General features: G+C 43.9%; 1 protein-coding gene across 2 annotated transcripts in view; it reads left to right on the plus strand.

The window, feature by feature from the left end:
• Window positions 1-8,280: 8,280 nt before the first annotated feature.
• The window catches only part of CCNC (cyclin C), a 68,682-nt gene continuing 59,436 nt past the window's right edge, over window positions 8,281-17,526 (plus strand). The window contains exons 1-2 of one of the 2 annotated variants that reach the window (XM_029595366.1): window positions 8,281-8,561; window positions 16,659-16,765. In XM_029595366.1, coding sequence (XP_029451226.1) covers window positions 8,530-8,561; window positions 16,659-16,765 — 139 coding nt within the window. In that variant the 5' untranslated portion in view covers window positions 8,281-8,529. The remainder of the gene's footprint in view (window positions 8,562-16,658; window positions 16,766-17,526) is intronic. The other variant, XM_029595367.1, reaches the window with a different exon arrangement.

The following is a 17,526-nucleotide window of genomic DNA, read 5'->3' on the forward strand; positions in this document are numbered from 1 at the left end:
TGCCTGATCGCTGCCTGCCTAGATCTCTGTGGGAACCTGACTCCGCTTGTTCTTCCTGTATTGGCCTGTCACACCTGTATCTCGTCGGAATGATGAGCTATGCTAAAAAAAAAAAAAGGGGCAGGAGATGAAATTGTGCAGCCGGCTGCCTCACGGCGGTGCGTTTTTGCCTGCCACAGTTGCGGGCAGGCTGCACACTCACACCCATAGCGCCACAGGAAAAGCTGTGGTTATTTCCTGTGGTGCTGCTGGCGATAATGTGGAAAACATTATCCTGTGGCGCTGCCGGGCCATAACCCCGCCCAAACCCCACCCACACTCCTCCCCTTCCCCTCATTTAAATAATACTGCTGTGATGCGGCCAATATCGCGTGCGGTAGGACGTTATCGCATGCGATAAGGCCACAACGCAAGCGATAAGGCCACATCGCATTTTGATTAATGACCCTATTAGTTTGAATAGGATGGATGGTGAGAAATCACTGTCTAGTCCTGCCACCTCTGGTGCAGGAGTGGACCTCTGCTATAGGTATATCTTGCCAACAACTCTGGTGTCATTATTTCAGAGCAAATCTGATTTCTTGAACTAGACTTCAGAACTAACGACCAGAAGTGACCAGATTGTGCTCCGTTTGTTTCTGAATATTGTATTTCTTTTTTCATTTTGAGCGCTTAGCTGCGCATTTTTCATTTTTTAAAATTTTATATTTCACCTGTCATATGTTATCCAGGTGGTAAAACAAAATAAAAATTCTACATGCAAAATTTAGCAAAACATAAAAACACATCATAAAAACACTTAAACTAACATTAAACAGTTTGCTCCAGCAGACTACACAACAACCAAAATGGTGCAAAGACAACAAAACTGGCAGTATAAAATCACTAAAAAAAAAACCCAATTGCAATAAAAGAAAAACTAAAAATAGTAAATAAATACTATCTATATATATAATTTTTTTTTTGTGCTGTACAGACTGTGATTCCATACCACATTTCTTATAGCGAGATCTACAGGTGAGGATGTTCATAGTGGCCTTCTAGCAGTAGTACTGTGTTGCCTTAAATACAATCTCGGTTGCTGGGCTGGGAGTACGCCAGCCAATCAAGCTTATTTATGAGCATCATACCTCAGCGGTGTACCTCAGACTTGATGACTGTCCTCTGGCATTCTCATCGTCATTGTGAACTATAAGAACAGCAAACAGTTCTATTACCAGTGTTAGCTTTTGCATGAACCATTCATCTTTCGCTATGTTTCTTGTTTCAGTGCTCTTTTTCGTTTTTGTTTACGTTTGTCTTCTGTTTTGGGGCCTGCTTTTTGGGCCTTGCATGCCTCTCTGGCAAAGAGATTGGTTTTCCCTGCAGTGCACCTATCAGGTTTAACTGTATTATTACTTGCAGATTTATAAAATGCAGAGTAGGTTGTGATGCAATGAGATGAGTAGGGGTAATGGAGGGACTGGGCATAGGGTATTAGGGGCTGTTATTTATTTTTTTGCCAGAGGAAGGGGGTTTGGTTTTTCCTTACAGAAATTCATAGCTTTTCAACCTTGTGTACATCTTCAAACATACTTGTTCATATTTGGTTTGTGGGGATTCTGCATTGGTTGCATATTATCTACTACACTTGCATGGGGTTATTTCAAGGACTATTCTGTTCAGGGAGTTGGTTTCGGGATATAAACCTAGGCATGGTGCTTACTCTCAAGCTTCTCATTTTATTCACAAGTCTCTTACGTGGGACCTTATCAAAAGCGTTGCTGAAATCCAAGGACTCTTCCTTGATGCAATTTTCTAGTCACCCATCAAAAAAATCTATTAGATTTATCTGACAGGACCTTCCCCTGGTGAATCCATGCTGCTTCAGATCCAGCAACCCTCCTGATTGTAGATAGTTCATTATTCTTTCTTTCAGCAGCGTCTCCATTAATTTTCTCACCATCAAGGTGAGGCTAACCAGCCTGTAATTTCCAGCCTCCTCTCTGCTCCCACTCTTGTGAAGTGGGATCTTCTCCAATTACTCGGCACCACTCCAAATTGTAGAGATCTATTGAACAGGTCATGCAGCAGACCCACCAGCACATCTCTGAGCTCCCTCAGTATCCTGGGATGTACCTCATCCGGCCCCATGGCTTTGTCCACATTCAGTTTTCCTAGTTCTTCATATACATTCTCTTCTGTAAACAGAGTTTCATCTACCCCATCCCCATCTATAGTTTTGAAAACCAGCAATGGTCCTTCTCCAGGGTCTTCTTTAGTGAATACTAAACTGAAGTATTTGTTTAATATTTCCGCCATTTCTTCATCTCTCTCCACATAGTGGTCCTCATCACCTTTCAATTTCACTATACCACTTCAGGCCTCACTTCTTTTTCTGATATATCTGAAAAATGTTTTGTCACTTCTTTGGCAATCCTTTCTTCAGCTTGACCTTTTGCTTTACTGATTTCTTTCATCGTCTCCCTCAGTTTTGACAGATATTCTTCCTCATGTTACTTTTTTTGGGATCCTTTATACTTCAATGCTGTTCTTTTTGCCTTAATTTTTTCAGCCACCTCCATAGAGAACAGATTGGTTTCTTTTTCCTCTTAACTTTTGTTAACTTTTCTAGTGTATATATTTATTGTCTTTGTAATAGCTCCTTTTAATTTGGCCCACTGTTGTTCCACCTCGCCCATTTTCTTTCAGTTACGTCCCATTTTGACAAAGTCCATATTTGTGAAATTCAAAACTTGGGTCTGTGACTTCCCTATATTCTATTCGCGATATTGAACCATACCGTCGGATGATCACTACTGCTCAGGTGAGCCCCTACCCGAACATCAGGGACATTATCACTATTAGTGAGCACTAGATCAAGGATCGCACCCTCCCTCATGGGTTCCATTACCATTTGTTTGAGCAAAGCCCTTTGAAAGGCATCCACTATCTTTCTACTTTTTGTAGATTCTGCAGAAGGGATGCTCCAATCCACAACCAGCAGATTCAAATCTCCAACAAGCAACACGTCTCCCTTCTTTTCCACCTTTTGGATGTCCTTGATCAGATCTCTATCCAGTTCTTCTGTTTGAGTCAGTGGCCTATAGATCACACCAGTAACAATGGAAGTACCATATTGTTTTTTAGGACAGTCCACAATACTTCTTCTCTACCCCACGTCCTTTACAATTCAGTTGCTTGGATATTGTTTTTGACATAAAGAGCTACTCATCCTCTTTTTCTGTCCTCTCTGTCCTTCCTTAACAAGTTATAGCCCAGGATGGTTGTATTCCAATCATGAGCCTCAGTGAACCATGTCTCCGTAACAGCAACAATGTCCATTTCCGCCTCCACCATTAGGCCTGCAAGACTGGGATTTTCTTGCTCAGACTATGAGCATTTGTGGTCATAGCTTTCCAGCTATTCTTTGTCGTCATTTTTTCTGGGTTTTTTAACTTGTTACTTTTTTTCCCCACTTTCTGTATTGCTTGAGAGTAACATGCCAATTTCACTGGCCACCACCTGCCACCCCGGCTTCCTAGTTTAAATGCCTGATAATGATCTGGCATTTGTCTGTGGCATCCTTTTTCCTGCCACAGACAAATGTTGAGCCATCCTTAACATATAACCTATAATTGCTCCAAAGTATCCAAAATCACTTTCCTTACACCAGGTTTTGATCCAGGAATTGAAATTATCTATATGGCATAGCCTTTCCTTTCTGTTTCCATGAACAGGTAATACTTCAGAAAAGGCAATAGTCTTTGATATGTGTCTAATCCTCTTCCCTAGATTTAGAAATCTTTCTATTCCTCAAGAATACCATTTCTGGTAAGGTCATTGATCCCCAGATGGATAACATGTATGTATTTATTTAGGCTTTTTATATACCATCGTTCCAAAAGATCACAATGGTTTACATTATTAGGGTTCATATTCATAGTCAACGATCATATGCTTTGAGTTAATGTTTACTCTCAAATTCAGCCCCATAGAGAATACATATTTTAGTTCATAATTATACATCATCATGGCTATCATAGTAGTTCCTATCTAATTTAATTCATATTAATTCATTCTAGGTCTACATAACAATGAAAATAGGTTCTAATCATACTAGTAATACCTTTATGTCATTTATTATATAATGATTGTTCAACTAGCATTGTCTCTTGTATCGTTAATGCAATTTTCATCATTATAGATGTTTACATTACATTGAAAGCTTTTCTAAACAGCCATGTTTTCAGTTCACGCTTGAAGTTCTTTTTTTCCCGTTGTCTGATGTAAAGCCTCTGGAAGTGAGTTCCACAGCTTGGGGCCTGCTATTCCGAACATTCGGCCTCTTATTAGTATTAGATGTGTGTTCCGAGTGGAGGGTACCATTAGGAGACCTTTGTTTTCTGATCTTGGGTCCCTTTGTGGTATATAGAGTTGTAGTGTGACTTCTAATAGGCATGGACCAATATTGTTGATGATACTGAATATTAGTGACAACACTTTATAATGGATTCTAGACTGAACAGGAAGCTAGTACAGGGCTAACAGTGAGGGGGTGATGTGTTCGAATTTCCTTGTCCCTAGAAGGAGTCTTGCTGATGCATTTTGAAGCAACTGTAGTGGTTTTAGTAGACTTGCAGGGAGGCCTAGCAACAGGGAGTTGCAGTAGCATAAGTTTGAAAATGTAAGTGTTTGTAAGACAGTGCGGAAGTCTTGTATTGTTAACAGAGGTTTTAGTCAATGTAGTATTCTCAACTTGGAGCATACTGTTTTGAATAATTTGCTTATATGTTTTTTTATAGTGAAGTTCTCATCGATTTGAATTCCCAGGTCTCGAACTTTATCTGATGGAGTAATATTGGTAATTTCTAGATTTAGGGTTGGCAGATTGAGTATCGAGTTGTCTCTCCTTAGCCATATAATTTCTGTTTTATTTGTGTTATGAGTTAGTTTCAGTTGGGGAAGCTTTTGTTGTAAGGCTTTCATGTATGTTGACAGGGTAGCCTCCGTTTTTTTGAATGTTTTGTCAAAGGGAATGTAGAATTGTATATCGTCTGCATATAGGAAGACGTTGATTCGCAGATTTGTTAGTGGAGCGCATATAGACAGGAGATAGATGTTGAACAGAGCGGCTGAGTGCTGACCTTGGGAGACGACCATATCGAATGGAAAGGTGTCTGAGATTTGACTACCTAGTTTGACTTGGAAAGTCCTATCTTTTAAGAAGGAGGAGAACCATTTATTGACATTTCCACCTATTCCAATTTCATTCAGCTGGTGGTATAGTAGTGTGTGGTCAACAGTGTCGAATGCTGCTTTTAAGTCTATTAGTACCCGGATAAATGATTTATTGTTGTCAAAGCCTTGTAGCACAGGATCAGTTAAAGAGATGAATAGGGTTTCTGTTGAGCATTTTTTTCTAAATCCAAACTGGTTTGGGTATAGTATTTTGTCTTCAAGGTGGTTTTCTAATTGTGATAGAGCTGCTTTTTCTAGGAATTTCAAGATGAAAAGTAGGTTTGATGTTGGTCGGTAACTGGAGTCTTTACTTTCTTCTGCAATTGCATTGACTATCTGGTTGGTAGTTCTACTTGCTGAGGATCCTGGAAGGAATTTAGCTGTTGTGTCTCCACCCCTGCTTGTTGCTTTTCCTTGTAATACATGGCTCTCTACTGGATCCAAAGGTCCCTGCCAACTCTTTCTGGCTCTCCTCAACCAACCCTGAGTCTCTCAAGAGAAAAGTGGAGGCTCACTCCTTCTTCCAGCTACCTGGCTCTGGCAATGAATTCCAGAGCTTAATTATGAGTAAGAAAGTATTTTCTCTTAGTTTTAAATGTATTACCTAGTAACTTCATTGTGTGTCCCCTGGTCTTTGTACTTTTCCAAAGAGTAAACAACTGATTAACGTTTACTCGACCCTGCCACTCATTATTTTATAGATCTCTAACATATAGCGGAGCCGGATGTGCTCCCAACGAATGGAGGTGCCCACTAGAGCATGGCACCCCATACGACCACAAAGATCGCACACCCCAAAAGCTGGCTCTATCCAGTGTCAAGTGCATCTTCTCCATGTCTCACGAATTAAAGTGCATTCAGCCTAGCGCACTGGTCTACGTGCAGTTGGGCACGCATTATGGATGCGCTAGACTAGCACTCGATGCAATAAATTAGCGTGTCCAAACGCACACCAAAACAAATGCAGTTGATAGCACTCATCACAGGTAAATTCCATGTAGATGAGGCTATTAGCTATTAACCCCCCCTCCCGGATGCAGGACATCACAGGCACCCAATACACACTTTTATTTTATTTATTTAAAAACTTTTCTATACCGTCGTTTAGTAGTATACCATCACAACGGTTTACAGATAGGCACATAAATAAGTCTGGTTAGGATTATAAATTAGCTAGTAGGTGCCAATAAAGTTTCGGTTACATGATTCAAATAATATACGCTATTTGGATTGTGGATTGGAAGTTCCATTTATATGAATAATAGGATATCCATATGAGAATACTGTACTCTTAAATTAATCTTTAGGTATGAGAAAAAACAATAAAGGAGGAATAACTGCTATTTGTTGACTTTTAACAGTGTGCCGGAGTTCTCTTTATTGTCCGCTAGAATTCCTTACTCTCCACTCTCATTGTGAAAAGCTTTTTTGAAGAGCCATGTTTTTAAGCTTTTTTTTAAAGAGTTTTAGATCTTTCATTAGTCTTATTTCGAGTGGTAGTGTGTTCCATAATATTGGACAGGCTAGGGATAGTGCTCTCTCTCTTACTTGCGTCAGTTTTGCTGTCTTTACAGAGGGAATGGTTAGTAGAGCTTTGTTGACTGATCTTAGATTTCTCTGGGGGACATGTAGTCGTAGTGCAGTGTTTAGCCAGTCAGTATTTTCCTCATAGATCAGTTTGTGGATTGTGCATAGTGTTTTAAATTGGACTCTTTGTTCAATTGGCAGCCAGTGTAATTCAGCGAGTGTTTGAGTGATGTGATCTCTTCTGCTTTTTCCCGTTAGAATTCTGGCTGCAGAGTTCTGTAAGATTTGTAGGGGTCTTAGTGTTGTATATGGTAATCCAAGGAAGAGTGTGTTACAATAGTCTGTGCTCGCGAATATAAGTGCTTGAAGAACAGTTCTAAAGTTCGCTTGTGTTAATAGGGGTTTTAGCCTTCTAAGCACCATAAGTTTGGCATAACCTTCCCTAACTTTCACTGATATGTGTTGCTTAAGATTGAGTTCATTGTCAATTATTACACCTAGGTTTCTGGCTTTTCCGTTTAGTTCCACTATCTGGTCCTTTTTAAGTTTAATGGGATTCTGTATTAATTCAGTGGTTTTTCTTTCAAGGTGTATGAATTCTGTCTTTTCAATATTAATTACCAGTTCCATTTGGCTTAATAGTTGTTTTATTATATCTAGGTACAACATTGCTAAGTTTAGTGTTTTTTCAATTGTTTCCTCTATTGGTAGGATACCAATGCTATTGGTAGGATACCAATGCTACAAATTTAACTCTAGGCGTAAAGTCAATTCCCGAGTCAAGAGCTCATGAAAAGCAAAATAATACTATCCTCTGTGTGTCCTCCTACTGTGACACATAAATTAACTGCTTGCGGTGTTGAAAAATAATTGATTTTAAAAAAATCCTTATGGGCTCACAACTTTAGACTCCCATAGCAAGGAGCGCTTAGCGATGGGGGGTCTTCAGCAACCTCAACAAAATAACGCAGAAATTGGCCTGAAGAAATGGGCTAAAAACGGACATTCATATTGAGCGCCCATTGCAATTGTGGGCACCCAATGAATTTGAGCGAACAATTCTTCCCTAGCGGGCATTTTTTTTTTTTTTTGGCGCAGCCCCTCGGTTAATACTGATCGGGCAGCCAGGAGATGTGGCCGCATGCGTTTTCAGCACACGTCCTATTGCATCAGCCCCGCAGTCTGCAGAGAAGAGGGGCTGGAAGGAGGAAGATGAAGGGATGCTGTGTGTGCGCCGCGCAAAGCGGGCCGGCTCTCCATGCCCTGCGTGCCGCATGTTCTCAGAAAGGAGCTCAGGCAGCGGTGACGTTTCCGTGGCGCACCAGCTCAGATCCGACGGCAAAACCCACTAACCAGCAGCCAATGCCCTTCCAGGGCTGCTATCTGCGCTAAGCGCCGCCCACAAGAGCGGAAGAGCGACCTCTGGCTAGAACCGGGCGTGGCCATGCCAGCCCAGGCCGGGGTTTGTGACATCACCCTCCCGATGCACCGCGGGAGTTGTAGTGCGGAAGCGGGCGGAACGCGGCGGCACCGCGCTCTGAGATGCTTTAAGGGGCACTTCCTCCTCCTCCTCCCTCCCCTTCCTTTCCTTGAACAAAGAGCGGCGGGCCCGAGGCGGAGTGCGGCCCGGGCCTCGGGGACGGAAGGCGAGAGGCTGGGTCCGAGACGCGGGGCGGAACGGCCGGCCTCCGACTCCGCTTCCCGCCGGTGGCCGTCGCCGGGAGCGCGTCCGGCTGCTCTTCCTCCTCCTCCTCGCACGGCGGCGTCGCGGCCGCTTCCTCCATGGCGGGCAACTTCTGGCAGAGCTCGCACTAGTAAGTGGGGGTGAGAGCGGGCTTTTCGTTTGATGGACGCGGGGAGCTCGCCCCCTCCTTTGCCGCCGAGTCGCTGCCCGTTCCCTGTCGCTTTTGTGGCTCGGTAAAGAGCGCGCGCGCGCGCTTAGGGAGGCGAAATCAATGCTCCCAATCGGCGGAGGGAGGGAGCCGCAATCTCCCCGCCGGAATTGCCCTGCGGCGGGGCAGATGCTCAGTACCGGGGCCGAATCTCCGGTAAGGGAGGCAGAGGAGGAGGGCCCTAGACCCCCCTCGAATTTGTCCCAGTGTCACTACCTTGACTAAAATGTGACGCTTTCCTGGGTAAACTTAGTGGCATATGGTGTCCCACCACTGCTCACAGGAGCTGCTGAGCAATAAACAGGATCTCGGTTTTGGGATTGCACATGGTCAAAAACAGGATCCTGGGCTTGATGGACATTTGGTCTGACCCAGCATGGTATGGCTTATGCAGATTGACAATAAACACTGGTTATTTGCTAAGCCGAGGCTTTAGGACTTTTGCTCTGAAAAATTAAAAGACCTGGAAGGAAACATTTCCACACGGACACTGGGGGGGAATGGGGATAGGGGGAGGGTCGCTTGGTTTATGCAAGCAGGAACAAAGGTTTCTAGTGGGGTTGCTCCTGGCTCTTAGAGGAGAGATATGTTTGGCTGAAAGATGAGCCCCTTACCCTAGCTCAAGCCTGCAGATTTGAGTTTGTGTTTCATTCTTGAGAAGTGTTTTGAGTTTGTAAAGTTTTCCTGTTTTTCCATTTCCTGCACTCATTCATTTGTGTGGGAGATGGAAGGTGACAGGTTGTAAACTGTAATATTTCTGTGGACAAACTGGAATAAAAGATTTTTTGCATAGTCTTGTGCAGTTAACTTTTCAAAAAAAGTTGAAAGCCTGACCTCGATGCCTACAGTTTGGTGAAATAGTTGAAATTAGGCACAAAGCTTTTTTTTTTTCAGGCTGAAAATTCGTCTGACTTACAGGCCGAAACAGTACAGTGCGCTCTGACGCCGTGGGCCCTAATTTGCATAGGCCACCCTCCTGAATCGCGCGCCCAGGAGAGTGTCCTGTGCGCGCACTGGGAGAGCGGGCGCTCGCCTGCTCTCCCGTGTGTTTTTCTGAATCGGCCTGTTAGTGCCTCATTTTAGGCACTGTTAACCCGCATTTGGACGCGCGTTTGACGTGCTAGCTTTACTCCTTATTCAGTAAATTTTCAATTTTTTTTTTTTTTTTAAATTTTTACTTTTGGGGCATCCGACTTAATATCGCTCAGTAAGGGGTAATAGTGTGTCGAACCCCCCGAAATTAATAGCGCCCGCAACATGCAAATGCATGTTCATGGCCCTATTACCGGTAGTTATTCCCATGCGATTCACTAAGTAAAATATGCAGCCAACCTGCACATTTTACTTTCAGAAATTAACACCTGCCCAAAGGCTGGTGTTAATTTCTGCCGGCGTCGGGAAAGTGGACAGAAAAGCAGTAAAAACTGCTTTTCTGTACACCCTCCGACTTAATATCATGGCGATATTAAGTCGGAGGCCCCAAAAGTAAAAATTTAAAAAAAAAAATTAAAAATCGGCTTGCGGCCCGAAAGATGGATGTGCAATTATGCCATGTCCATTTTCCGAACCTGTGGCTGTCAGCGGGTTTGAGAACAGACACCAGCAAAATTGAGCTTTGGCTGCCAAACCCGCTGACAGCTGCTGCTCCGGTCAAAAAGGAGGCGCTAGGGATGCGCTAGTGTCCCTAGCGCTTCCTTTTACCGCGGGCCCTAATTTGCATAGGCCACCCTCCTGAATCGCACGCCCAGGAGAGTGGCCTGTGCGCATGCCGGGAGAGCGGGTGCTTGCCAGCTCTCCCGTGTGTTTTTCTGAATCGGCCTGTTAGTGCCTCATTTTAGGCCTTTAATCACTTCCTAAATTTAAGTACTTAAGTTAGGCACCTGGTGCTGGAAACCTGAACTGAAGGCTTAACTTACTTTTTCCTGGCCTGGTACCTGACCCTAATCACTTTTCACTCTTAAGTGCCTAAACCCTGGGAAAACTGATCTCAGGATGATAGATGTTGTTTTGGGCAAGTTGATGCACAACCTCGTCGCATTGGTCGCAGCTAAGGACAGTGTTGGGAGAGGGGTTGGTCACCCTGAATGATGTTATGCATGTCTAGACTTGCCCGTTTTATAACAATAATTTTATGGTTGGGACCTAATTCACTTTATTCAAAGGATGGTCTGTCAATTGCAAGTAATGTCATTTTTGTGATGTGCAATTTTAAATTGTTTTATTATTGCTATTTATCTAAATGATGCACCCCACTTAGAGCATAACTTTGTAGTTAGTGATAAAATAAACTTTTACAATAAAACAATAAATTGCTGTTGTGTCATTAGGTCAGCAGAAGGCTTCTGACAGGGTGCTGGATCACTGCCTCTTGGAAACTGCCGATGTTCTGCTGTGGCCCCACGATGGGACCTGCAAAACGCTTGGTAAAGGTGTACTGGTCTTTGACAGCAGCTCTGTTCAGTCAAGGGGTATGCTGCGGCAGGGTGCCGCCTCTTGTGTGCACTGGCCATTAAGCCTTTCTTGTGTCTTGCTATGCAAGAGGCTCACCAGCCTGGTGCTACAGAAACCCAACTTTCAAGTACCGTAACTCTCTCAGCTTATGGTGGCATACTTCTCTGCAAGAGGCTCAGACCTGCCATCAGACATTTTTGGCTACATCCTCAGTCAAAGATGAACTGTGTGAAGTGCTCTAGTTATTTTGAAAGGGCACAGAGAGCGAATGTTTCCTGCTGGGTTTTATAGTTTTACCTAGAGCAGGGGAACCCGGAAGGACTTGGGAGTCCACTTGTGCACTGCAGAAATCATGGCCTTGAGAACTGGCTGGAGCTAGAGAGGATGGTGGCTGCTCACTTGAAGCTATGGTATTGAGTCAGCCGGTGTCAAACATGCTGTGGCATCGGCTGAGTGCTTTGAACCCGGCTGTAGAGTTCATCACCCATACCCAGTGAAGGTTGATGGACTATGAGGAAGCTGAAAGAGGCTGGACAGGGTTTAGTGTTCCTGAGGACTCCAGTAGACGACATTTGTCTCCAGGAGCCATGCAGACCCACGTGTACAACGGCTCAGGCTGGCTGCTTATTCGTCTGCTCACTGGGTGATCCTAGGGTATAGCCAATAGCTTGTTTCCTTCCATGTGAGAAGAAGTGTTTGTGACCTCTCAGTGCTGCCAGCCTTTTTAACAGGAAATTTTTAAAACTTGGAAGCCAGGTCTCTGTGTCGAGTGAGTCTGTGGCACCCCTGAGTGAGGCCTTCCTCTTTATGCGCCTCCTCCACAATCCTGTATTGGCTGTAACCGAGGTGATGTTTATAACGTGCCGCGGTATATAAAAAATTTCTAAATAGAGAAGCTCAAGTTTCTTGCAGTGTCAGCAGCTCATTTTAGCTAGAGCTGTATAGGTTCTCCAGTGGCGGATTCACGATGTCGGACCGGCCCGGGTATTCTCCGCCCAGGCCGGCCCAGGACACATCACATGGTCTGCCAAGCGCACGGCAGACCACGTGACTGGAGCGATCGGCCAACTGGGGGATGCCCGATCCCCCGATAGGCCAATCCGCCCCTGAGGTTCTCTATCTCCTGGATACTGAGCGATGGTACTCACTGGATTTGGAGTATGCATGTGTCACTGGTTATCCGTTCTGTGGGATCAAGGGCACGGTCTGTTGATCAGACCACCTTGAGTAAAGAGTTTCTCCAGCCATCCTACACACTCATCCCTCAGGTTCTGTATGCCTCCCTGACCCCAGAATCTCAGCAGCTTGTGTAACTTGCTGTCAGCGTGAATCTGCTGAATGTTGAGGAAAGCTCTAGACTTGCTCGTGCTCTGTGCTGACCTCGCCCTTATAGCCCACCAGGCTCTAACGCCCCAGAAACCAACCAGGTTGGTGATGGCAGGTTGGTGGTGTCCAGTAAGTCTATGGGGACCTAAGAGGCTGGATGTTTGGTAGCTCTCTTAGATTGTTGTGGAGCTTGTGGGTCAGACATGGGTGGAAGGTGGTAGGGTGTTGGATTTAGTATGGAATCTATGTTCCCCTGGCCAGGATGGCAGAGAACCAAGGAGTAAAACAAAACAAGATTTATAATGGGTCAGACCCACAGGTTCATCAAGCCCAGTATCCTGCTTCCAACAGTCGTCAATCCAGGTCACAAGTACCTGGCAAGATCCCAAGGGGTAGAGAGGTTCCAAGCTGCTTATCCCAAGAATAAGCAGTGGATTTCAGCAACTCCAACTTAATGGTTAATGGACTTTTCCTCCAGGAACTTGGCCAAACCTTTTTTTAAATGCAGCTACACAAACAGCTTTCATCACATCCTCTCACAACGAATCACAGAGCTTAATTATGCATTGAGTAAAAAAAAAAAAAATCTGTTACTAATTTTAAATTTATTACCTAGTAACGTCATTGTGTCTCCTGGTCTTTGTACTTTTTTTAAAGATTAAACAACTAATTGTTTACTTGTTACATTCCAGTCATGATTTTATAGACCTCTGTCATATCTCCCCTCAGCTGAAGAGTCCTAACCTCTTAGATAAGAAGCCATATCCTAAAAGCATTCAAGCTTTGGCAGCTGGCATCTTGAAGTGCAGTCAGGGACAGCTGAGCAGGCTGGATGGGCCATTGTGCACTGTTACCAAGTTGAGATGGGACTCGCACCACTCAGTCCTGATCCCAAGACCTAGTGGGGATTTAAGCTGGAAGATGGTGGTTCACTTTAGCCTCTTCTTCCTCCTACCTTGTCTGCAGGGAGTTGGGAATACCATTTTTCATGGTTTTCCCTTCTGTCCCCATTTGACTCCATTATTTCGGTATTTAAAAAAAAAAAAAGAAATCTTCTGCTATGTTTTTTCCCCACACCTGTTTTATTTTTGGATGCACCTTGTCCAAGGGTACTCATGCAATCTTAGGCTTACCCGGTCAGTTTCCTCCTCCTCTCACTATTGACGAGGCATACACCAGACCAGGAGTGAGAACTGATCCCGGGATAATTCAGAGGCCTGCGGGGCTTGGAGTGAAGAGGATGCTACAACCTGGTGTCCTCTGCTTCTCTAGAGGCATTTGCAGCCCAGTGGACCCTGGATGTTTCTGCTTGGCTACCAGCCCTCTGGAGTCTGCACTTTGAGAGAGTTTTGTTTCTTTTCTTGCACATTTTTAATTGATGCTAACTTCTTTGTGGTCCATTTCAGAATAGGAGTCCACTTGCATGCACGGTTTTGAAGTAACACACCTTAAGTTTCTCTTAGAGGAAGAGAAATCCCACAGGGCTTTTTTTTTTGTACAAGTGTTTTTGCAAATTTGTTTTCTCTGCATCTGTGTGATATTTAACTTACTTCATAACTAAATATATGCAAATTATGTCTCATAAACATTGCTTGCTATCTGTTTCCTTGCAAATCTATCCCATATCCTCTGTGCTCATTCCAATATTGAATTCTGATGCAATGTTTACCTCCACCTGCACTGCGAAGTGGTTCTGTGGATCCTTAACTCTTCCTTATTTTACTCCAGTCTACCTTCGTGGACCCTCTTAACGTGACCCTCTTGTTCTAGAATTTTCTCTTTAAAAAGAAAAAAAGCTTTCTGCTTGTTCATTTATACTTTCTGGTGGCTGGGTTTCTGACAGGCTGCACTGGCAGAAATGACTAGCAGCTGGGTCTGCCTGGCAGGCTGCAAGTTCTGGCATTAACTGAAAGTGCTAGCGGAAATGCAGACATTTAGTATCCACGTCTGGCAGGGGACCTGGGAGGATGGATATATAAATTATTACAGAGCCTTGCAAAAGATGGGTGCCGGAGGGTACCAAGGGGGGATCTTGTGTGCTCTCTTGACTGAGATGGCTGAGTTCAAAGGCTGAAGACAAAAGACCTGTCTTGGATAAGGAGAGATCTTGCAGGTGGTCACACTGACTAAAGACTGAACTGTATCCTTAGCCCTGTGCACAGAACAACTGGGCAGACTGGATGGGCCAGACGGGTCTTTCTGCATCTGGACTGTCACTATGAATGTCTCAGCCCTGCTTCTCCTTTCCTCCCTAGGGAATGCATGCTTAAATCTTTAAGCCTCACCTCATAAAACTCATAGTGCAGACTCTTCACCATGTTAGTAGCCCTTCTCTCTAGTGACCTCCAAATCTGGACACAATAATCAAGCTAAGAGCTCACCACCAACCTGTTAGTGGCATTATCACCCCCTCCTGTCTAGTGGTATTACCCTTCCTGTGCAGCCTAGCATTCCTATGGGTTTTATTTCACTAGCTGTCTAGACCAGGGATTCCCAAACCTTTTACAGGAAGGACCACATAAGAAACTTCAAATCAAGGAGGACGGGGTGGAGGTGTCTCCCTTGCAGGTTTCTGGATGGGGGGTGGGGAGGTCCCCCTTTTAACCGAAGTAGTGGGTAGACTTGAGGGCAGAGTGAATGGGAAGGGTCCATTGATAATTTTGGTATGATTTGCCTTCTGACATTGAGATGAAGCTTGGGTGTGGATGAATTGGGATTGCCAGAGAGATGGCGCTTACAGTACCTGACCGAAGTCACCTTTCAGTTGAAGGAATTGTCTCTTGTTGGGAGGGCAGAAGTGGGGTGGTCGTTACTTATTAGAGCAGCAGAGGTGAATCATCTGCTTTGGTGATATTTTAATAATATTACATCTCATACAATTGGAAAGTTAGTCTCCTACCATCTAAACCATTTCTCTCAAACTTTTCTTTTTTGCCACCAAGGGCCTATTTCAGCAATGTAGCTAAGTTTCCCTGATCATTTCCGTTTTCCCATGGCCATCAGTAACTCGCTTCTGTCAGGATACTTGAGAAGCTTTGCGTTTTCTTCATCTTGAGGTTAGCAGCAGGAGTAGAGAATTTCACTCGTTCTTGTCGGGTAGACAGGAGAATGCTGTTAAGTGTTGGCATTGACTTGCAGGTAAGGCGTGCACACTGATTTTGGCCGCTATCGTGTCTGTTCCCTACCCACACGGCAGCTTGGACTTTTCCTCCATTCCTCCTCCTTCCCCTTTTCTCGACTTTCAATTGCCTGTATTCCAGATTCCCTTGTTTGGTGTAACTCCTAAGGTAGATAAGACTCTGTCACTGCTGCTTCTCCTCTGATCCGCAGCTCAGAGCCCCTGTGACCACCACATTGCTGCTCCTCAGTGGCGCTTTCTCTGGGGTGGCACTGGTGCCATCTCAAGGGACTGAACCCCCACTAGAGACCAACAGAAATCTGGGGCCACATGCTCTGCTTTTGAAATCAGCCTGTCTACATTGCCTTTTTAGGGTCCTTTGTTTTCATTTTATACTGATTTTTTCCCCCCCATAAATTCTTGAACTTTCCCAAAAATGACACTTGGTTGACATGGATATTCACCCTAATTTTAGGAGAAGTAAAGAGTGCTGCAGACGCAGTGTTTCAAGGCCTTCAGCCACTGCTGGAAGCTTGCGTGGGCTGAACACCTGTAGTGTTTCAAATCCCACCCTCCACCAGCGAAAAGCGCTCGCCCTTCAATGCTGCTGATGTGCCATTTCAAGTGCCCATTACTTAGTGCCACCAATGCAACCATATGAAGCGAGCCATGCCCACCAGAAGCACGTCCCAGCAGGCTCCCTGACCCCGCACATAAAGAGTAGCACCGTGTTGCAGAGCGCGGGAGCCATAGCAAGCATGCTGCTGATAGAAGAGAAAACTGGAGCCATCACTAGTAGGATGAATGCTATTGCAGGGGGGGTGGTAGAGAAAGGGACATGCCAGACAGGGGATGGGGGGTAGAGACAGGGATGATGGTGAATGGGAAAATCTGTTCAATCTTCTATTGTCCTGGCTTCTGTCCTCCAAAATAAACTCCAGTATTCATTCACCCAGAAGAAAGATGAGTTACATTTTTCCACCAGTTTTCTCCTGTTTTTGTTCTTGTAATAAAACCTTATAAATTCCCAGGAAAAGTAAAAAAAAAAAAAAAAAAAAAAACCCCCCGAAAATGAAGGTCCCTAACTGTCTTACACCTGATTCTTAAATGTATCAATTTTCTAGTTTACAGTGGATTTTGGATAAACAAGATTTGCTGAAGGAGCGTCAAAAGGACTTGAAATTTCTTGCAGAAGATGAATATTGGAAACTGCAGATATTTTTTACTAATGGTAAAATTTTATTTTACAAATTCTACTAATTAGTGTAAATCTAAATGAATCATCCGTTAGTAATTGTTTGTGCTAATATACAAGCCTCATGTCATGTTCCTAAAATTTATTTTGATTATGTAATTAGGAGAAATCTGGACTTCTCCTTTACTGATAACCAAAGATGCATAACATTAACATATTCTACAGGCAGAAGAAAATTTAATGGTTCTCAAAATATATGGCAAACAGTTTTCACTGCACACACACGTAAGGGAATTTAAAGTTGGATGAAGTTTAATAAAAATCTGTATTGCTCTTCCATTGCGTTGCACCGTCCTTAGTCTGATCTATAACTGTTTAGTGCAAGCTCCAAATTGGCATTTGAAGGGAGAAGAAAGGAAAAGAATTAGAAGAGAAGCTGCAGATCATTCTAGACAGTGCAATTCATTTGTTGAACTCTTCTCTACTACATATGTTTCCTTTTCACACACTTCCTCAGTTTCTAGTGAATTTTCTTCTTATACTGAGGCCTTAGGAGAGAAGGCTTCTCTGGCCAACTTTGTCTTAATAGCGTTGTTGAGTCTTGAGTGCAAATGAGCAAGGAGAACTGAATAGTTAATTTGGGTTTGTTACACATTAAATGGCAACCAATCACCTTTTTGAAGGTGCTTAACCCAGTGGCAAGGCTTGTGTGTTATATTTTGCTCTGAATGGGATTCAAAATGACATTTTATATGTTTTACAGGTTAAAAGAGCAAACCATTCAGAAGCATTGCATT

Source organism: Rhinatrema bivittatum, chromosome 3 (assembly GCF_901001135.1).
Source record: "Rhinatrema bivittatum chromosome 3, aRhiBiv1.1, whole genome shotgun sequence".
Classification (NCBI taxonomy): domain Eukaryota; kingdom Metazoa; phylum Chordata; class Amphibia; order Gymnophiona; family Rhinatrematidae; genus Rhinatrema; species Rhinatrema bivittatum.